At 43.7% G+C, this 22534-nt stretch overlaps 2 protein-coding genes across 3 annotated transcripts in view; both read right to left on the minus strand.

Annotated features, from left to right (window-relative positions):
- mrc2 (mannose receptor, C-type 2) overlaps positions 1–6740 on the minus strand; it is a 30027-nt gene extending 23287 nt beyond the window's left edge. Inside the window, exon 1 of the mRNA XM_086184690.1 lies at positions 6355–6740. Within this exon, the coding sequence (XP_086040816.1) occupies positions 6355–6481 (127 nt within the window). The 5' untranslated portion in view covers positions 6482–6740. The remainder of the gene's footprint in view (positions 1–6354) is intronic.
- A 2031-nt stretch (positions 6741–8771) lies between these two features.
- tlk2 (tousled-like kinase 2) lies at positions 8772–22340 on the minus strand. Of its 2 annotated transcripts, XM_086184703.1 has the most exons (21): positions 21674–22340; positions 20591–20673; positions 17470–17547; positions 17322–17391; positions 17200–17243; positions 16926–17024; positions 16544–16645; positions 16246–16338; positions 15946–16056; positions 15644–15780; positions 14460–14612; positions 14301–14367; positions 14115–14212; positions 13939–14020; positions 13485–13576; positions 13285–13374; positions 12976–13145; positions 11878–12016; positions 10970–11081; positions 9807–9914; positions 8772–9603 (listed from the first exon to the last, which is right to left on the minus strand). In XM_086184703.1, the coding sequence occupies exons 2-21, from the start codon at positions 20669–20671 to the stop codon at positions 9430–9432; spliced, it is 2100 nt and encodes a 699-aa protein (XP_086040829.1). In that variant the 5' UTR covers positions 20672–20673; positions 21674–22340; the 3' UTR covers positions 8772–9429. The 2 variants fall into 2 exon arrangements, with proteins under 2 accessions (XP_086040829.1, XP_086040830.1); XM_086184704.1 differs by lacking the exon at positions 16926–17024.
- Positions 22341–22534: the final 194 nt, after the last annotated feature.

Below are 22534 nucleotides of genomic sequence, written 5' to 3' on the forward strand. Positions count from 1 at the left end.
CTGTTCTGGAGGAATGGACTCAAATCCATTTATGGAAGGGGGGGGGGGTCTATAAATTCCAGTTATTTCAGTTCAGTTCACTTATATTGCCTCAGTTTAACCTTAACAGAACTTACTTTTGTCATGTCAGTGAGTTAACTTTTTACAATCTTGTGGATCTTTCTCAGTTCTTGCCTTTTTTTTTGTGCTCCTTTTTTCTACTCAGGTAGGAAGAAAAAAAATCACTGCTTTCTCAAAGTTGGTGACTCTTCTGTTGACAGAGGCTGCATATCTTTGACGATGTAGTCTGCACCAACCCTCCTCACTTCTCCAGGTTCAAGCAAGTTCACAGCAGACCCAGAGAAATCCAACTTCTTTTGCTCCGATTTGATCTCACACTCTCCTCTGTCCTCTACTTTTCTTCTCTTCTCCTCTGCTTGCTGGCAATGTGTTAGCATAAAAAAAAAGAAGAAACCTCTCCAAGTGTTACTTCGTCTTCCTCTAGCTTGCGCTCTTTTTCCCTGCCGAGTGTTCCACTTGGCAATTACGTTTCAGTCTGTTTCAATAAGAAAAGTTACATTTCAACAAGAGAATCGAACTGCAGCCGTTCAGTTATTCTCCTTCTCCTTTGTCCTGCTTTACTCTACATGAGAACCGCACTTCTACAAAATGAGGACCACGTTGTAATGAAGACAGCGTGACTACATCCAACGTTACCATCGGCTCAGTGGGTACATGTTGATTGAATCATGCATCAAGTAAAAGTTAGAGTTTGGTTTCTCACAGGTTTCTGCAGAGACATCCTCATACAACGAGTGGAACCGCCCCCCGTTGACAGAACGCCGGTTTAGGCCACTACACACAGTAAACGGCTTCACTTTCAGACCCAGAGGCCATGTCCATTGTTTTATACAGTCTATGAATAAAACACCGGGGGGAAAAAAGAAACGATGTGGTTCTCCCTCGTTTCTATTTTCTTTTCTTTTTCTCTTGAAGGATTCAGAAACTAGCCAGGGCTATGACGGACAGACCAAGAAATTAAAGTCATAAATAAGACAATAATTCCCCAAATATACACAAATCTCTGCCCTCTCAGACCTGACAGACAGAGGAGAGAAAGCAGGACCCTCAGCATTCCAACTCAGCAGGCTACTGTGAGAGGCCAGGAAGTGGGGTAGGTGGGAAAGATCAGCGGGCATTTAGTTCAAAAACACCCCTCTCCCACATGGCTACTTCAGTCCACTCCATCTGTGGCAATCCCTCATTTCCTACCTCTCAGCTAAAACACTCTCAACCTCCTGTGCTGCTTTTACAGACACTTTTAGAGACACAATGGAGTCTCATCAAAAGCTCCATAAAAACCCCTGTAATCTGGAGGAGACGGCTGACACGCCCCTCTTTTAACACCCTGTGGTTGAGTCCCTCAGGCCCGGTTAGCTCGTTCGGTCATTGGCACAAACACAGAAACAGCAACAGAGTGGTTCAGCATATATTTGAAAGTGCTGAGTACAGTATATTACAGTAACGCCCAGTTGTAAGGCTTGTTTACCGCCACTTCAATCACCAATGAGAGAGCGCAAAGCCGGACACACAGAAAAAAAACTTGAAATCTTATCAGAGAGACACAAAAAAAGGAAACATTTTCTCAGGTTTCTGTGCCAAACTAAGTTTCCATGAGGCCGTTATTCCCGTCACCTCCGTTATTAATCCTCCAAATACAGGAGGAGGAAAACAACCTCTTTCTGTGGAAAATCACAGTCCACTTCAACCAGTGACACTTCCATAAAAGTATGCAAAAATGCTCCCACAAAGCACTGTTTGTTTGATGGTGCAGAAACCCCCCCCCCACCCCCACCCCCACCAAAAAACCCAATACAAATCACCTCACCAACTCTGCACGTGCATCATTTGACACAGTGAAGCTCAAAACCTTCACCTGGGGGAACCACCTGGACTGAAGGGGGGTCTGGCTGTGTACGTCTGTCTGATATTTGACATGAAAAAATGTTCTTGACGCTTCACATGACACCCTTGACAAGTCCCATCTCAGGAAGGCAGCTTGTTTTTTAGGACGATGCATTCAAGTTTCAGTAATACAGCGGACGCACCGGTACGAGAGCGAAGCCGTACGTTGTGGGTGCGTCCGGTGTGGGAGACCTTACAGGGGAAGCACCCTGGATGTATTCAAACCAGCCTGTTCAGCTGACCAACACGCCATTTGTCCAGAAGTTCTGTCTTGTGTTGAGTGTAATGAGGTTTTTATGAGAAATTACACAAATATTCTTGCCAAGACTTGAGTATCTAATCCTAGGATGACAGGCGGTGCTGTGCTGCAATCTCTTTGTGATATCTGCAACAACAATTTATGCTATGCTATAATCTTTACTCAGAAAATTAAAAAAACAACAACAACAACAACAACATGTGGACAATTGGATTTCTGGCATTGCACACAATGCTGACTTGTTAACTAGATGAGACATGAATGCCAATAAATCAGCCTGATGCCTTTCTCACAAAAGACTTTTATAAAAATAGACCTGCGAGTCGCTTCAGCTGTGCCTGCGGGGGCATTTCACACCGCCATCATCCCAGTTACAGTCCCTGTTACGCTGTTTGTTGAATTCAGTATGAGCGCTGCATTAATATGGCGACAATGCCAGACTTCTCCCTTTGAACCATTCAACAACCTGAAGCTCTAGACAGCAAGAAGCAAATTCAAATGGAAGTTTTAATTCCACTCTGGTGGGGACACGGCTGGATGTTTGATGTGAGAAAACTCCGGGGTAATCAGAGAGGGTGCAGAATTCCAGATTAACTTTAAGCCATTGAGCTCTGTGAAAACTAAGCCGAGACAGCTCTCCCGCTGTGATCTCTCCCTCGTCTTTGCCCTGTCACTGCTTTTTCAAGACAATTTCTTGCTGAAGTGAGACACTGAAAGCCAAGAACAACCAGCAACACTTGCCAAGACGAGGCAGATATTCCCAGAACCCCCACCTCCGCTATACGGTCATCTGTTGGACCGGGAATGGCGACAACGCTTGGGATAATCAATAGCAAGTCTTGGGATGTTATCAAAATAATTCTCAACATGACGATGAGGTTTTCGACTATTATTGATATTTATTTATGATTTTAAAAAAACAAAACACGGAAGCCTAAACAAGCCGTTTCTTATTTTGACAGATGCCTGGGATGAAGCAGCAGAACTCGGACCGGCCGGTGTGATAAAATGGCAACAAACAAATAGACAGGAAATTCCAGCCTGCTGTGTTTGTCTCTTTGGTGTTTTATGGTGGTCTGGCCTCTGAGGCAATCCAAACTGTGGATAGGTTTTACCTCATCCAAGAAGCATGGAAGAGGAAAGGAGAGAGAGTGGGAGGGTGGGTGGGTTGAGGGGGGGCGGGAGGGGGCAGCTTTTTAGGTAGAGAGGAGCATATTTGCATTTTGCAGCCACACTCAGAATCAGAGCGAGTGCCGACCTCTGGGAAAGCACAAATCGAATTTAGAAACCAGAGTGAGCGCTGAAACTTTCCATCACTCCCACATTATGCACGGCAGAATAGCAGCGCAGGTTTAACTGGAGATCAAAATCTGTACTTCCAGCTGAACGCTCCTCGTTTTATCAGTTTTCAGTGGGAGTCTGAGTTTGATTTTAATGCCACAAAACTGAAAACCACATTATGATCCGACTCATATTAGTCGGACTGGACAAATTGACTGCTGCACTGCAGTTACAGAAACAAGATCTTTGATTATATGACAACACATGGAACAGGTCAGGGCCAACGCTCAGACGCAGCTGGCAACTGCCATCATCTCAACATCACCGTTTGGCTTAAAAGTGACTGACGAGGGATTTTTGCATTTTGACAGCATGATGCTGTTTCCTGGCAGATTTTGAATTTCAGAAATGAAGCCCAGCCAAAAGAGGTCCAGGTTACTGTGGCAGAGATTAAAGTACAAGTGTAAACCCTTGTGTTCTCAGTCGCAACTGCAAGATTAAAAAAGGACATTTATGGGTCTTTATGCCACAGCTGGAGGACTTGATTCCAAACTGGAAACAAATACTTTTGAAAGTCGGCTGATGCGAGTGAACCTGATCACGGCGCTGCACTGACGTGTCATCACTGGTCACTGAAATCTTGTGCAACGCTGCATGTTTGTTATGCAACATGGATGCTGATGTGTCAATGCAGTGTTTTCCAGAAATGTTGGCTCCGGTTGCATCTCCTCCACACTGCAAGTCTGTCCTCGGGCTGCTTCTGCCTTATCTGTTTACACGTATGTTTAAAATGTGTGTCCGCCCTCCCACACGGTTCTGTTGGGCCTCAGAGCTGGAACTGAATCAGGCTAAAAAGCTTTTAAATTCACTGCCCCTTCTGCCTGGAATAAAGTACATAAGGACCTGAAATTGTCAGAGCAGATTAGGGATTTAAGTCGATTTAAAGGATCAAGAGTATAGTACGTTTTCACTGGTATATTTTTAGAAAACTGCAACTGCTTATGCATCATTACTGGAAGTTTTATTTTGATATGATACTGCATCTCATACTGAGGTAACTGTGCCAACTTACGCTGGTTAAAATTGTATTTTACAATATTGTGTATCTATTTCAGCAATTTCAAGTCCCCCCCCCCCCCCCCCACCCCAAGTTACATGACACCATTATGGGGTCAACACATTTCTCTCCTGAGGATTGTGACCCTCAGGTTTGATTGGCTGCGTTTGATGGGCTTTTACAACAAATCAGTGCCATTCGAATATTTTAGCTTCTCAGGAAGTGCCGCATGTTTTCCCAGCTCTTACCTGACAACACGTCGAACCGATCGAAAGGTTGCAATTTCATCTAAAGCCCTTTTATTCTTTAAAACTGTTTCTCAATGGTGGGGAACTGACTGAGGTTTTTAGCAAGGTATGCTAACAACAAATACGTGAAATGTAGCCACATGGCATCAATGCTAATAGCATAACAACACTCAGCAGCACCTTCCAGTGGATGATCCCAAAAAAACCCCCAAAAACAGCTTAAAACCATCAGAATAACATGCAGGTGTTCACACCAAAATACATAAAAATAGAGTGAGAAAAGCTAAAGCCTGTGGCCTTCAGCGGATGCTAACAATGCTAATTCCTGTTGGTCAATGCCCATGGCAGTTGGGGGGGGGTAGCACCAAATACTGGTTCTTACACAAGAATTTGATTGTGAAACAAATTTTCATTCAGTACAAGTTGGGGTGAAATCCTCTTTGTTTCCTCCAAATCTCCAAGGTAGTTGTTTTGGGTTTTTTTTTCTTGGTAATTATTATTTTTGTGGTTTTACATTGAATAGATTTAAATTGTCACGACCACAAAGTCTGAGACACTTGGTTGGATTTTAAAGACGCTTGAGGTGTTGATTTATTTCAATTATTTCTTTTCATTAGTAACTGAACTACACTGGGTTTCGCTGGAATGTGTTCGTTCCAAACATTGGGTCAAGCCTCATTTGTATAAATGGGATGTACAAAATACGTGGAAGTCTGTCAGAATAATTAATGGGGTCACTTTGAACCCTTCGGAGTAAAACTGAAGATTTGAAGGTTCCATAAGTTGAGTAATAATGAAGTTTGACATTTGATACTCCAACCGCCTATTTTCTCTGTTTTTGTGACAGGAAATATGTTGTTTTAAGTACCTAGCAGCGACGCAATCAAGATAAAACTCCGATTCTAGGAAACAATGCAAGTAAAAGAAGAACCTAATTCTACTTTTAAGGATTTTTTTTTTAAAAACTACAAAGCGCTACGGCGGGTTTCCACTCCACAGCATCCACCAACGTGTCAGCCTCTGGTAGCTGCACGACTGGACCGAATGTGTTAATTGCAGCCTGTAACAGGATGTAAAGGTCACATCTGCCCGCAGGGTGCAAAGTGGAGCGTCACTCCACGTCAGTTTTTCATTTCGTACTAAAAGAAGCCATCCGGATCCCAAAATAAGCAAAACAGGCCCTGAAAAAAAAAGTTTGTAGTTTTGTGGCGTTGAATAAACTTCTGCATACACAGAAATCGGAGCAGGGCGAGTGCAGGAGCCTCGTCCCTCCGCCCCCAGCCCCCCCCCCCCCCCCCTTCCACATCTGGTTCCACTCTGCTCGGACTTCTGGTTCGTGGCATACCAGCGCACCAAAATCCACCACACGCAGAAAAATCTCTCTCGCTTTCTGTTGTCTGGTGCTTTTTTTTTTTTTTTTTTTTTTTGGTCCAAGAGAGGAAGTCGTTCCCAGAACAACCAACCGTTACCAACAGGCTCCACGTCTGCTCGGTTGTTTTTTTTCCCCCCTCTCCTTTTATGTGAATGAAAATGAAGCGTGAGTTGTTTGTTTTTCTCTCTCTCACCGGTAGCGCTCCTCTTCAGTTCCAGACAAAAGATGAATAAATATAAAGTGCATTTGTACGATAGATGGTGCCGATTTATCCATGTTCTTCTCGATTCCTTGTGTCGATGACGATCGTATCCTTGCATGCTCACAACTATACCGCACGCACACACATACACACACACACGCACCCGCGCGCATAAACACGTGCACGAACACGCGCACGCACTTAGGGGGGGGAAAAAAAAAAACCCCCACAAACACGAGCCGAGAGTGAGAAAGAAGTGAAGCGGTGATCGAATGCCCCGACCGAGCTTCACTTCGAGGACGGATGCTTCAGAGTTGGTGGCGAGTTTGACCGTCAGAGCTCCGTCTGCCTCTCAGTCAGATGAGACCGGAATGAATGGAGTCGCGTCAACTAGTGTTTGCATGGTTCCCAAAATAAGGTCCGGGGACCCACGACGGCCCGAGAGGAACTTAAAGAGCAACCACACGCGGTAAGGCCGTTAAAAAAAGGGAAAACATGGAACTTTAAAAGTCCTTGTCTGGTCAAAACTTTTGTTGTGCCACATTTTCTCCAACTGAACGTTTGACCCTGCGACATCATGCTTAGGGGTTTGACACTTGGAGGATGTTATCTCATTAACTAATTAAAGTCTAAACTTCTGTGCTCATCAGAAACCTGATCAGAGACTGACTTGTAACATAGCACATTTTTGTGTGTGTGTGTGTGTGTGTGTGTGTGTGTGGGGGGGGGGGGGGGGGGTGATTCTGCAAAAACAAAGATGATGTCAGAGTTTGAAAGCCACCAGTGCAGAATGTAACCTGATACGCCAGACGGGCTGTTACACCATCTGGAAAATCACCCATGGAAACCTTCTGGTAAAAGGGCGGGCACTTTCAAGAAATTCACAGAAGGTGATTGGAGCAACTACCCATCACATTCTGACACAGACAATTTCAACGAATCAGAAACAAACTCACCGAGGACCAGAATCCGGTCGGCAGAGGAGCAGAAAGATCCCTCCTGTGTAGAAAACTCTTCAGGTGGGATCTTTGCTTCTTTCAAATGAGGAACCCTCTCCGGTTCTGATGTAACTGATGCCACAGCAGCACATCCAGGCTGGCCTCCTCAGGGGCCGCCATTGTTGTTTTGAACAGACTCTAAGAACACCGAGTGGTCAAAACCCTTTTGGCGAGGACAGACACATGTAACTTGAATTTTTTGAAGATGTAGCTCCTCCTCAATACTTGCCAGTTTAAATGTGGGGTGAACCGACATGCAGAAGAGTCACAATCTTGAATCCGTACAGTAAAAAACTCTTTAGCTTGCGCATGGAGCTTGGCAGCTTCCCCTCATCCACTTGTTAGCTTGATTTTGTAAAAGCACGCTTGTCAAAAAGCAGTTTCTTTTAACAAGCCGCAAACATTTATCGTGTTCAAGCTCACGTTGCCCGTCAACGTGTGCGGTGTTTGTCGAGCTACAGCTGCTGGGATCTACAGAAAACAAAGTGTTCTGTTCCCGGCAACCTCATGCAAGCCAGTTGCGTTGAATTCTTCTTCGGCCTCGGAGTCTCGGGTGCACCTCAAGTACGTGTGGTCTACTACAGAAGGAGAACAAAGCAAGAACCAACTGAACCTTCACTTTAAAATAAAATAAATAATTGTATTAATGTTTTTGAACTACTCTGTTGTGGCCGCACACTTCTTGCAACGGCAAATTTGAGAAAATGAATCATTTTTTTTGGTAAACTTGTACTGGTCAACGTCAGTTCTCTTACCATGATCATGAAAGCTGCACTGTTTTTCTCGCCAAGAGTGATTTTTGTTGTTGTTGTTGTTGTTGTTGTTTTTGCCAACTTATCGGATAACGGTAAAACCAATCACAAGCTTACAAAGGCTGAAATGACATCTTCCCCTAAATAAAGCCCTGATCTAGAGTCTGAGGAGCTGATGGGTGAATCAAACAGTCCCAAAGCTCATTTGGGAGAAGTCCACATAAGTCCAGAACAACAAACTTTCTTGAACCAATAGTATTTAATGGTTTATGCAACTTTCTGCTAAGGCCCAATCTCCCCCCAACAGTACTAGTAGGTAAACCAGTCCCTTGCATTTTATTGGCCAAAAATAAATTCAAACATACCTAAATAAATATGTGTGTTTATGGTAGGGGTGGGGAGGTGGGGGTTCATTAAAAACAATAACAGTTCTAATTAAAGGCAACTTGAAAAACACAACAGTTTTCCTCCATAAAACTGGTTAAATTGAAAAGTCTTTTTCTTTTTTAAAAATGTAAAAGGGGTCCTTCCTTGACAGCTTCCACTCCAGCTCACGTAACAGGACTCTAAAACCATTCATTATAAAAACGGAGGTGGAACAGTGCCACCAACTGGAAGTTATAAGCTTTGGTCACAGGAGTTTGACGAGGAGATGCAGGGAGGGGGTAGGGGTGTGGGGTGGGGGGGTAAGTCCCTCCTCGTCACACACTATCTGGGTCTGAGATTTAAGTGGACCAGGGGATCCCAGAACCGCAGGTCAGATGGAGTGCCGTAGATATTTAGGGTTCATGTAATAAAGAGGCCAGGCTGATTCAGGGACACGAGAGCAAACCGAGTGTTTGAGCTCGGGGAGTTCGGACCACCGTCCACCAGAATGGCTCATGCATGGGTGTGTGACAGCGTTATGGGTATGAGGCCTTCCACAGTCTTCTCCACCAAGCCAAGCTGAAGCAGTTCTATACTTCGGTTTCTCTTTTTTAAGCAGAAAAGAAAAAACACTGAACCCCGCTCTTCACTAACACAGTGCCAAACATTCCCCCCTCGCTGTGTGACTCATCCAGGGCTTTGACCCCCAGAGCGACGTCGCCCTTCTGAGAGAGGAGGACAGGTAGGCCGGGGTGCGTGGACATGAGAGGGATGAAGGGTGACATGGGTCTCCCTTTCCAACCCGTCCCTTGCCATTGTTGGACTGAATTCTCTCAGGCTCTTCATGGCAAGGTGGGATTCTGTTGGGAGGTGGGACTCATGACAGCGTCACCGCCCCACCCCACCCCACTCTTTCAAACGGTTCAGTCAGTCTGTTAAGGGGCGTGGGCTCAATTTGAGGCGCTGCTGTTGGAGGAGCTGGATGTGGAGGCCACAGCCATGCCCGAGGTGCCCGAGGAGGCCACCGACTTGCGGATGTGGGGCATGAGGAAGGGGTCATTGGCCAACTGGTGCACGTCGATGCGGTCCTCCTTACGATAGACTAAACAGCGCCTTATAAACGCCTGGAAGAGGACAAACAAAGTGGACTGTCAGTATGGCTTGGTGATACACAACATATTCTAAGATTGCTAAATCCCCTTCAAAGCTCTCCATAAATGCTGAATTTAACCCTTCAATCACATGAATGCCGACTGTAGTTGTCCCTGCAACAAACATAGGTCTGACCATGATGCTATGAAGGAATAAGGGGGAAAGAACCCTGCACCTTAGCTTCAGGTGTGACTACTGGTTTGGGGGGGAACTGCACATCTGTTGCCTTCAGTATGGTGTTCTCCTGCAGTATGTCTTGCTGGGACTGGTTGTGGCCGAATGGCTTGAAAGGAAAGAGGAGAAGAAAAATTAGTGACAGTAAATGGAAACAAAGCGGGTCGGCACGGTGGTGCAGTGGTCGGCACTGTCGCTTCACAGCAAGAAGGTTCTGGGTTTGAGCCCCGGCTGGAGCACGGGGTCTTTCTGGGTCGAGTCTGCATGTTCTCCCTGTTACTGTGTGGGTTCTCTCTGGTACTTCAGCTTCCTCCCACAGTCCAAAGACATCAAGAGGGGACGAGGCTGACTGATACTCTAAACTGACCGTAGGTATGGCTGAGTGTGAATGGTTGTCTGTCTATGTGTTGGCCCTGTGATGGACTGGTGACCCGTCCAGGGTGAAACCCGCCTCTCACCTGACGGCTGCGAGGACAGGCTCCAGCCCACCTGCGACCCTTAACAGGATAAGCGGTAGACAACACAAAGTGACTCGATCTGGAATCAAATTCTCCTAAATACAAAACAACAATGTGAGAAGAATTTCTCACAGTGGGACTGTCAAATTTACCAGGAAAAGGCAAAACAACAGGCCTCATGTCGATCTTGCATGGATGTTCTAATTTGAATTGTGAAATATTAATTTTGAGCGAGCAATTTACTCTATAAAGCACATTAGAAAGATGTTTGGTAATTACTTATTCATTCAATCATTTTGAGTGTTTATGCTCATTAAAGGGAATCACTGCTCAACGTCATTATTAATAACATTGCTGGATTATGCTTCCAGGCACTCTCTCCAAATCTATTCCCCTCGACTGAAAGTAAGGTAATAACATCTGCATAATGTGTGATGTCACTTAGCACCCTGGGCTGGGTTTGTTGAGTATGCTGTTTGATGGAGGTACCGGAGATGGATGGATTTCTCTTAAGTCAAAATCATTACTATCCACTTTTTCAGTGAAGGTTGATGGTACCCATATTATCGTGGCTGCATGAAGGGATGAAGTCGATGAATAGGAATTTCAAGATGACCATTTAAATGCAATAAAGTAGGACTCTAGATTCAACAACAGCCAAAAGGACTTCTAGCAGAACCATGTACTTGTGGTGTGCTTCTTTTACCTTGCGGCCATACAAACACTGGTAGAAAATGACTCCCACCGACCACACGTCCACCTTGTTGGATATTTTGGGCGGCTCCTTCCCAACCACGAAGCACTCTGGCGGCAGGTACCTGGAGGTGGAAAGGGACGTTATCATAATCAATGCAATCAGAAGGGGGATTTTTAATTTGCGTCAGTCTTCAAATGACATGAATCAATATCAGTCATGAAGCTAGATTTTTTTCTGAGAACTCATCACATTACGTCTGCTCACCACAATATGGGCGCATCCCTACCATCTAGTTTCACTGTGTTTTCCTGGAGCCCTGAGACGGACCATCATCGAGTGTTTGCAGATTTGTTTTTATCCTGTCTAATAAGCCAATTCAATACTTGAATGCACAGCCTTGTAAAGTGGAAAGCACCTTCTTCCGCTGATTCCTGAATTGTATGTTAAGAGATGTAGGATGGCTGATTCAAAGATGCAATAAGGCAGAAACGTCTGGTCAGTCATTGCAGTAACCTTTGTATTTTCAACCAGCGTACAGTGTTTTCTGCACTGGCTTATATAACCGTCGTATTCCACAGCATGATACTTACAAAAGTTTCATAAAGTCTGCGGTAATTTACATTCCCACACCGACTCTGCAATTCAAACCACTCCTGTTGCATACTTTATATTCTACCATTTGTTTTTCCGTCCTTACAGTAAAACGCCTCCAGCCAGTCAAATGATGACTTTTATTTCCCTAACGCACTGTGGTTTGTGAAGCACTTTGGTGAAGAGAAATATCTCAGCTGCAACTAGATGACATGAATTTGACCCTGAGGACCAGGGCTCAGCAGTACAGATAAAAAGAACAATTCATTGTATCGCAGGTGATGATGCCTGGGAGGCAGGGAGTCCTCCTCCGGTGTAAATCTTACCAGTATGTCCCTGCTCCCTGTGACGTGAGCTCCATCCCGTCTACTGAGTTGTAGCTGTCATCATCCATGATCTTTGACAGGCCGAAATCTGTGATCTTGATCTCCCCGCAGGCAGTGCCGTTCACTAGAAGGATGTTACCTGAGGAGGGCGAGGGAGGGATTCAGTTACCATCTGGTGCGAGTCTGAAACTTTCAGCTCGCACATGTGACATATCAATATACATCTTAATGGAGCAGAGGACAGCTACTTCATTAAGGGCAGGGCCATCAAACTGACTGATTTTATCTCTCGTTAACAACTGAGCAGGACATTATTAGACTAATTCCATTATTAGCTGGATTTAGCTGTGATTTGGTGTTTGATCGGGAACAATAAAATGAGATAAAGGCTGTCGGGCACTGTTTTGACCCCATAGAACAAAGTGACAAAGAACCATTTCTCTTGGAATTAAAACGGGTCCGTCAGGCCCACTGATATCAGTGCTCCAACCAGTCTGAAGGGCCATGAAGATTAGGCAAATCAGCTCACTGACGCATGAAAAAGAGCAACACTGTCTCACAGCAGGTCATTTCTGTACCTCGTCCATCAGCTCTAAACTTTTTGTTGTCTGACATTTCTTTACTATAGCAACAACTAGCACAGCACAAAGCGCAGACTTTTTTTTGAACCATGACAGTTGGTATAAAATGCAGGGAATAGAGAAATGTTCAGTAATGTTATGCAGAGATAGGTCTATCCGCTACAGTTCCTGAAACCACCAAGGCTGGACTTCATCTCAGGGTAAAATAAAGTCCCCAGAACTCAGTTTGGACCCTGGATCCTGCTCTCCAAGCATTTTGAGTTACAGAGGAAAGTTCTCACGGTGAAAAAGGGCTTATAGTTTGCATTTTCCTCTTAATTAAGAACTGGTGTTGTGCACCATGAAAGAAGCAGAATAAAAGCAGCTACAGTGGTGAGACAAGCGAAGAATCTAACATAATATATTCAGGATATATTAATGATAATATTCAGGAGAACAGTGGAGCTGCGCAGAGGAAAATGACAAAATCAGGCAACTCATTAAGAGCGTGAATAGCTATTTTGGTGTGGAGACGCACCAGGTTTAAGGTCGTAGTGGATAATGGGCGGTCTGATCTCATTGAGGTACTTCAGGGCGTTGACAATCTGCATGATGATGGAGCGGCCCTCCTTCTCGGTCATCAGCTTGTGCTGCTTCAGGTAGAAGTCCAAGTCGTTGCCCTCACAGTACTCCAGAACTGTGCAGAACCTGCTCCAAAACAAGGGTGACATGTCTGATTGACTCAGCAGGAAGTGTGAAAAAAAAAAAAAAAAAGTTTCAAAATCAAAAATCTGCCAATTTGCGCACCTCTTTACAAAAAATGTTGGTTTAAAGGGAAATCACTTACGAGTCAGTGTCAAGCGAAAAGTAGTCGTAGAGTTTAACTATTCGTGGGTGGTCCAGCTCTTTATGGATTCTATATTCTCTGCATGCATGTCTGGAAAAAAAAGACCATCATCAATGATAATACATGTTCTCTGAAAAGTGGACATTATCTTATTCAGTGTGAATGTGATTGGACAAGATCATTAAAAATAAAATACTTACTTGTGATAATTTTCCTTCTTTTCATCCCTCCAGTTTTTGTTTAACTGGTGGATTTTGACAGCCACATACCTCTGCTCTGTTAGATCAAAGGCCTGGAAAAGAAAAGTGGCCAATCCTTTAAAAATGTGCTTGGAAATACTTTTGTTAAATCTAAAAAAAACCCAACAGAGACACATTAAATGGCTGTTCATTGTTTTAACTTTGGTGTCAGCAGGTTCCTGGACAAAGTCGAAATTCTGGCAAAAGTCATTCAGCTTGAACGTTGACATCAACATGGTGTAACGTGATGAAACACGCTCAGCGCTCAGCCGCCACGAATGGCACTTTCGGAGTCTAAATAAATCTTGTGAAACTCTCCTGCAAATTGCACCAAACTGCGCATGTGTTTACGATGTTGGATTTCACTTTACGTTTGTAGAATGATGCAGAGGATATCAAAATGAAAACCTCTCACCTTGTAAACTTCACTAAAACCTCCCCGTCCAAGTAAATGGAGAAGCAGGTAACGGTCATTTAGCGTGGGGTGATCCTTGAATCTAAACGAGACAATAAAACAAGTTGTGAAATTGAACACAGTGCAGGGACACGTCACTACAGCAAGATAAATGACCACAAAAGAGGAAACCATACTGGGAATTATCTTCATTGTGGATCCGTTTCAGCTCACGAATGTGCAGGTTCCGAACTCGCTCCAACCGTTCCAGCTCCGCCTGGATCTCAGCCTCCTCCTGCAATGTACAAGATAATTAGTAAAAGCTATGCACTTAACATAACTAAAGGAATTAGCACTAGACACGTATGCACATCAGACATTACCTTCTTCAGATGGCCTAGTCTTAATTTAAAGATTTCCTCTTGCTCGTGGTACTCTGCCTGAGTTAACCTGTGAGGAAACAGAACCAACCTGAGCAAAAGTTCAAGTCAGCACATACTGAGGGAAAGAAAACATCAACAGAGAAAAGCAAAGCATCCTACGTTTCACTCTCTGCTCCATTAGTCTTGCTTTTCCGTTTGTTTTGCTCCAGACTTGGAGGTGGAGTCTGGGCCATAGACGGCGGCTTGCGTTTAGCCAGCAGTTTCCTCTGCCTCTCAATCTCCTCTCGCTGCGAGTTGATCCTTTCTTGCTGCCTGAGACGAGATGGCACAATGACACACAGATGTTCTAAAGCTGAAAGCTAAATCCATTTGCAAACACAGAGCTCAACACTCAGCACTCATTTGTACATAAAAATATGTCCTGCTGGGTATAATTCCGTTTGCCTGTATAAATTTCCAGCTAAAATGCAGAGGATTTGTATGTGATCTGCATCACGTCGGTCCCGATTCAATTCAATGAAGTGAATTTGGAAAAGAAAAAAAAAAAAGTAGCAAAACATCAAAATATATTGCTTTAAATATTTGGACAAATGGAGCTGAATGCATGAGGTTGGAAGACCCAACTGCAAACACCGAATTGTAAAATTTAAATGTACTTGTGCTGTGAGTATGTATACATGAGTAGTTCTGCTTACTACAGGGTCCCAAACTACAGTGGGCCTCCGTCTCCGAGGACTATTTTTTATTTTGAGATTTCAATGAGATCTTAGATATTTGAAATTTCAGTTATGACGTTGCTCAATTAAGTGCTCCTTATTTCATTGGATAAGAGGAAGTACCACTCCCTTTCTTACTTTCCTTCTAAAACAAATATGTTTGTAATTGTGTCAATGGTGTGTATGACTTGATATTAGTGAGAGCAGAAAAGTGCGTGCTGTGAAATGCCACCAAACTGGCAGAGCCAACAAGAAGTAACCCCACCGTGGTCTGAGTGGGACGAGCTGTGCGAACAGCTGAACGATGTAGTGACTGTGCTGCTCACCGGGAGCGCATGGGACTAAAGCAGGAAGCAGTGGTGACTGGCTCACGCCCAAATTATTCCATGCCTAGCTACCTACGGGAGACAACAGGTCTCTCCTACACAGGAGTCTTCACTGCTAGAAGAGCAGTAAAAGATGCGAACAGCATCCACTGCATGGGACGACGCGCTCGGCTTGTTCAAATCTTTTCAAACTATGAACACATCTAAGTGTACAGGTTTCTCTTATTTTGAATTTAAATCTATCACAGTTGTTCGAAGGAAAAAACACCAAAAATAAAGCTTTAAATCAAAACTTTCATACTTGATAAGGTTCTGGAAGGCATAGCCATCCGTCCACTGCTCAGTGAAAGACGCTCCGTGTCTCACTGTGGTAAAGTGACCCAGTCGTAGCCTGTCCTGCATGCTTTTGTCCCGGCATGCCATCTTCTCCTGTTTTGACTGCAGAAGAGAAAAACACAACCACCACTTAGGAGCAGTTATTTACTTGTGAAATGAAACAAAAGGGAATTTCCAAAATGTCCCTGTGTGAAAAACCCACAATAACCCACTGACTTTGGGAAGCAACTGATTGAAATAAGTCATAGAGCTTTTGGCAGAACATACTTTTTCGATCAGCAGCTTCTTGGACATGGTCACGCACTTATTCAAGCGTTCCTTGTATCGCTCCAGCATCCTCTGCTGCTCATCAATCTGTCGCCTCAGATCGCAGTTTGCCTGCGGCGGAACGTACACACAAGCAGGAGAAAAGTCAAGTACAAGAATTAAGTCAAAAATCGGTTCTTGTTTTTTCATGTGCATCTGTCAAACATGCTTTGAGTTAACGAGACATAATATTGTCAAAACCAACAAATTCAATCAAATTGGCAAACAGAGTTGCACGGATGAATGTAATGAGATTAGTACCCGCAGCAAATCATCTATTCGGCCCTCCTTCTTCTCCAGGTCAGAGTTCTTGTTGTTCTCCATTGCTGTTAGTTTCTCTATGGTAAGGTCAGACTGCAGGGTACGGTGAAAGAAAAACAGTGTTCAGTTACTTGGGGGTTCTTTTGTTTCAAATGCAGTGCAAGAAGAGGCTCCATCTAATAAATGCTTAAAAGCAGCTACATTTTTAGCAGTTGTTGGTTCCTATGCCAAATATTCATAACTGCCTTTCAAATTATACAATTAAACAGTCAGTAAGTCCCGATAGAGTGCCAAGTACCTGTGTGGCTTTGTGCAGCAAGTGAAGACAAGCAGGCTTCATAGAACATGACGAGTGTTCTGTGTTGGCCGAGCTGACTGAGGAGGGGCTTCCCTGCTGCACCTGGGACACAAAAACATTCATCCAATAAAAACTCAAATACATAAAAACGTTGGCTTCATGTGTGAATGTTCTCAAATTAAATAAAATATTAAGAACTGCAGCTGCCAGTCACAATAAAACCAGCACAGGTGAAAACAGATGTTACCTTCAATGATCTTAGCTTTTGTAAGAACTTTTTTTTTTTTTTAAAGGAACATTAATGTTAATAAAAAGCATAGAGGACAGAATGACAGGAAAGAAAGTGTGTTAAAAGTGCACGAGAGAGAGCAAATGTGCTCACCGTGACAGGAGGGTTGGAGAGGGAGTGTTGTGGGGAAGAGCGGACCACTGGTGGAATCCCCCTTGCAGGGCTGGTACCAGGACCGCTACCTCCCGCAAACTGACAGACATGAAGAGGAAGAAGAGGAAGGCAGATCAATAGAGATCCCAAGATAGCTAACGCAGGGGTTAGAGGGAAAGTATGAAAAGTTATGCACGCAATACTGAAAGTGTCTTAAGTAGACATTAACTATGCTGCTCTCAGTACAACCAAGAAACAATATTCAGCCACTCACCTCAAAATAATCACTAATTTTATGTCCCCTTGTCCCTGTTTTACCTGAAAGAGAGGCAGTATGTAATGCAAGATGCTATTTAAGAGTTATGAGAGGATCATTACATGGAGGGACAGTCTTACCTTGGCTGCCGTCAAAGTGGTCCACTTTCCGCTTCCTTACTCTCTGGTCATTTGCCTTTTTTTCAGGAGTCTGTGAGGAGAGTAGTAAGAGTCAACATCATGTCCGATGTGATATTAACATGGAGAGATGGTTGGCATGCAGACTAACCTCTAGTTCCTTGTCACTGAGCGAGCCAACACTGCATAGACTCTGGTTAGATGACTCATTCTGATTCTGGCCTGAGCCCTGTAAAGAAAAGTCAAAATTACATGAAAATAAACACACGAATAGAATGTTAAATACAAAGATGTATGAGAAATAGAAATTAACATCTTCAAAATGAGGAGGCGTTTACTGGAGAGCTCAGCCTGAGTGAGAAAACTTGAGGAGAAAGTGAGGATGGGAAGCACAGGTTTGGTTAAATACTGTCACCATTAGCTTGCACTTAATCTAGACCTGCTTCAGTTGTAATACCGGTTCCCTTGGTGATGCTTGTCAGTCAAATGAATCACATCAGAATTCAGCAGGCACTGTCCAATCATGGAGAGGTACTTTGTCATTCAGAGCACACTAGAGCTCTCTCACTGAACCCTCCTAAAATGGCTGAACATTAGGCATGCTGCTGGGGATGTATTCTTCCCTCTGTGTGTCACCTTTAGATAATGTCATCCATTTTTCTACGACTCACTATACTCTTAACTGGTCTTTTCTTCTCTCAGGAGAAAAAAAAAAAGAAGATGAAAGATATTTTGCTCCATCCCTGAATGACAGCTTGGGGTTTTATCTCCCTCAAAAATCGTGATCATTTGATCAGACTTTTTCCATACGGAATGGCACTTTGAGGCGCTATGGAGTGCCATCATTTCGTCACATTTTGCAACCAATTTTGGAGACTAAACTGTAAAACTAGGCGCACCAAAGCCACGGGTAAAAAAAATGCCTTCCATGCTCAACCTACATCAAATGAAACACTAGGAGAGAGTGACTCAAAGATGGATCATTATTTTCAGAAGAGGAATGAATCTACGTCACACAGCCCCCTGTCACCTCACCGATTAATCACCTTATTTGACGTTTTGCTACTTTGTTGTCCATATTATCTGGATTATAATCTCCCTCTGGAACTGTGCTCAGCTATATCTTTAAACCCTGTTGACCCTGGGCCATTATTACCAAGAGAATTTGTTATGATTACAGATTTCATTTCAAATCTTGTTCTTTGCATCTGCCATGTCTGTAATTTGCAAAGAAAAAAAAATACAAATTAGATGCAATATTTGACAAATCAAAGACCTAATATCACAGAGAAATTAGTCCAGCATGAATCAGCATCTCAGAGATGTGAGTCGCCGGCTTTGTTTTGTCACATCTGCATTTCAAAAGCAATACAGTTTATGATTAGTTTCTTCCAGAACTGATTTGTGGCTAAACTTCTCACTTAGGTCACTACGGCAGTTTTTGAGGAATATTCTACTATCCAATGAAATAAAAGTACAAAAGCAGCATCAAAATATTCTTCAAATACCAGTAAAAGAGAAGAACGGCCCACTCCTGCATAACACATAGGCTATGACTGGATTACGATAGTTGATTTATTTGTGTGTTAATGTTGCAGCTGAAGTTGTGGGGCTCATTTCAGTTGCTATGTATGGCTGGACAGATTTATCTACCCATGTTCTCAAAGTGGGAGGCAGGCCTCCCCAGGGGGGCTCCACACGGTTTCGGGGGGGGCTCAGTGAATCGAGGCGAAAGAATATTAGTTGTTAAAAGGACACCATTTGGAATTGGCGAAACAAATCTGATTCAAATAAAAAATATATTTAAGAAGTACTGTAATTTTAAGGACATTTTTGTTATTTTTCCAACTTTCTGAAAGTCAGACGCTATACATGACTCAGGCCAGAATGTAGGTGAGGATTTTGTGTTCTCCACTACTTGCAGATATTCATCATTTAAAAAAAAAATAAATATCAGTACCAATCGGATGGATGATATTTATATATAGGCTTTTATGAAGTTTGGGGGAAAAAAATGCAGCAGGTTGATATTAGTTTTCAAGATCTACAAAATATAACGATCACATGGCCTTTTTTATACAGACATCGTCAACCCTGGTAAATACTGGACAAGATCAGTTGTAAATATTGGCGTATCACCCCCCCATACCACCCAGCTAGATTTATGTAAAACAGCTATATTCGGGTTACCTGGCAAACTAGTTAACTGTCCAAGGGATCACATAACTTAAGAACGATCCTATATCACATACAACTACAAATATCATTGACGACTTTGAAATCCCTGATCTATAACACATCACAAATTTATATAATTATTCTAAAATAAAAATGAACTGATGAATTATAAAGTATCACCAAAGCATTTCTCTGTAGTGGTGTAAATGTACGGCGTTGCATGTTGTGTGAAGGGGTGGTGTTCGCAAATGTTTGGCTCCTAAAAGATTCAGTGCTGCAAGTGAAAGTCTGGAGCCCTTCTTGCCATTTGTGTGACTCTCTCTGTTCCATCACAAAAAAAGTTGTGCACAAATTCTCCCTTTTTTCACCAACTATGTTATGACAGCGAGAGCAGCAGCGCCAAAGGGCTGATGAAGGTCAAGAAAGAAAAAACTAAGCTGCTCTGTGACATTGAGCAACCCATGACTCCTCACATGCATTAAAAGAAATATCTCTACCCCCACACACAGCATCTCTTGTCATCCAGGGTGGCAGTGGCATGACACCGCCATTTTCTCTGCGGCAGCAGCCATGCCATGGGCTCAGTTCTGCCTATGGCTGGCACGAAGCCCACTCCTGGCACTCAGTCTCACTCCCTAACTGTTCCAAGATCACCTTCTGCAAAGACAGCTCCATCCATGTAGCAAACGAGGGGGTGAAAGGCTACATGCTGCCTCCGCTCACACCTGGTCAAGAACTATTTCTGCATTCCTCTTCTGCCTTCATACCTCCTCCCCCTACCAGTCCTGTCCCGTCTGTGGCCTTTTTGGCAGACATCTCCCCTTGCATATGCAGCCACTACATCATGAGCTAGGGAGAGATGCCATGTCACACCAGCCAAAAAACACAGACACAGCTCAACCTTCTCCAAAGACAAAGAAAAGGATGGTGGCCAAGCTGGTATGGGCCAAACAGAAGAGTGATACAGAGGCAGAATGAGACAAAGAAAAGAAGACGTTCACAAATATGTGTAATCAAGACAACAATGTATGTAAGCTCTTTGACACGAGACAGTTCCGATGCTCCACCTCAATGACATCTGTTGTTACACAAACCTTTGCAACGCCAACCCCGGTGAAGCGAGCCTCCAACAGCTCCTGCCGTCGGGGATCCAGGCTATGCAGTTCTTCCATCATGGCTGCAGAGACAAGAGCACAGATTAAAGGAAGGTATTGCAGGAGTCTGGTATATTCAAGTGGCATTGATGGATCATTGTTTCAACAGGCATTGGTTGTGATGAGTCATCGCTGTTTTTAGCTATATGGAAGTACAAAAAAAATTCTCTGAGTCATCAATAAGCATGACAACAATGTTTTGCAATATGTTCAGCACGCACCAGTCTCAATAAAATACTGACAGCACTAAATCCACAGTTTGGCAAAACATATAGCCAATAAGGGATATTAAATATGCATCAGGCGCAGGCCAGATGTGTAGAGTCACTGACTGGAAAATTATAGCATCATGTGATAACGCCCAGGCATTATAAGCCTAGAGTTATGAAAGGTCACTAACGTAAGGACTGCCAAGTAAACTCACAGTAATGGAGAGGGCCACAATAGACAATAAGTGGCCAGCTTGCTAGCTTGTGTAAAGGTTATCGTTTTAAGTTACACGCCCAAAAATATTCCAGTATTGGCGTTTCTTATGGCATACATACATTGTATTTTTCGTGTAAACTGCAGCATCCAAATCTTTTTAAGAGTAAACTCAAATATTGGTTATTTGGCGTTCATCAGGACAATGTTTAACATTTTTATAACCAGTGGAAGTGATTTGAATGATCTGCGATGTAGCTAGCTATCGCTGGACAAATGAGCTAACAAGCAATTGAACATCACTTCACGTTAGCATGGGGGAGCTAACGGTGACTAGTGACATGATGATTTGGTCATGTTTCACATAAACGAACCGGGCAAATGTTGATTTAATGAGACACCAACAACACACATCAAGCTGTTTTATACACACAGCATAGGTCGCCAACCAACCGGAGTTAACTTGTCTGTCAAAAAGAAGCATCTTCTCGGCTGTGTGTTGTCAGGTGTTCATGCCACGACGCTAGGGATCAATTTAACTAGAGCCCCCGTCCGTATATCAAGTTATTCTTTCACTCCGCGATCCCTTGAGATACTTACTGTCCTTAAGTGTGTTCCTGGTCCACCGGAGGGCCTGTTGTTAATCCTAAAAACCGTCCTCCTTGTTTCCCCGGAGCCTGTCAGACCCTCCCAGGTTAGGCCGCATCCACAGCCTCGTCCCTCGCGTGCTGATTGTTAACTACCAAAGGCGCGGGAGCGCGTGGCGAGCTCAAGGTAGACGACGGAGGATTCCCTCGGAGGCCTCGACAACTCCGGGTATCCCGAACCCGCCTTTCTGTACTCCTTAGGCGGGGACCCCCATCACATCCCTCTCTCCGACCACCATACTGTACCAAAATCGGGTGATGTTGTCGCTCTCCACACAATGGCGACCCTCGGGGATTTTTTTTTCACCAGGTATAAATGATGTCTTTAAGCTGGCGTCTGTTACCCCCCTATCTTTTCCCCCGTGGTGAGATGATTTTCGGGTCCTCCCTTTCGGCACGATCAAAACAAAGTTCGGCTCCAGTCGTTTTGCTCACCGCAGGGGAGAAACCAATCTATTTCGGAAGTTGTGCTGTTGCATCCCCTTCAGTTTAATCCGGATCGATTCGGTTCGGTTCTCATGTTTTTGCAATGTAAACAATAATCAGTAAAATCTCATATTTTCTCGTGAGATTGTTCAAGTATTTTCACTCCTTCATGCAGTCCACGCCTGCCCCAAATCTCTCCTCTGGACCAATGGCAAACCCCTCTGTACACAATACATTTTAACTGAGCCCACCCACACAAACTGCAAAATAACCAATTATTTTAAAGTTGACACCTGCATATTCACACTCTACTCATGATATACTGCCAGCTTAAATTCGTTTTTGGCATCCATTAAATCTGAATATCGTAGAAAGCTGTGATAATCCG

This window comes from Aulostomus chinensis, chromosome 18 (assembly GCF_037954235.1).
Source record: "Aulostomus chinensis isolate RoL2024-O1b breed Wild chromosome 18, RoL_Achi_v1.0, whole genome shotgun sequence".
In the NCBI taxonomy this organism is placed as follows: domain Eukaryota; kingdom Metazoa; phylum Chordata; class Actinopteri; order Syngnathiformes; family Aulostomidae; genus Aulostomus; species Aulostomus chinensis.

Bases quoted from the DNA above. Each gene is read 5' to 3' on its own strand.
- tlk2 (XM_086184703.1), bottom strand. From the start codon at position 20,671: ATGATGGAAGAACTGCATAGCCTGGATCCCCGACGGCAGGAGCTGTTG. The intron at 17,025-17,199 runs GTGAGTGGCTGA...CATGTCTGTCAG, and splicing joins AAATTAGTGATTATTTTGAG to TTTGCGGGAGGTAGCGGTCC. The intron at 13,146-13,284 runs GTAAGTGATTTC...GTTTTGGAGCAG, and splicing joins TTTTCGCTTGACACTGACTC to GTTCTGCACAGTTCTGGAGT.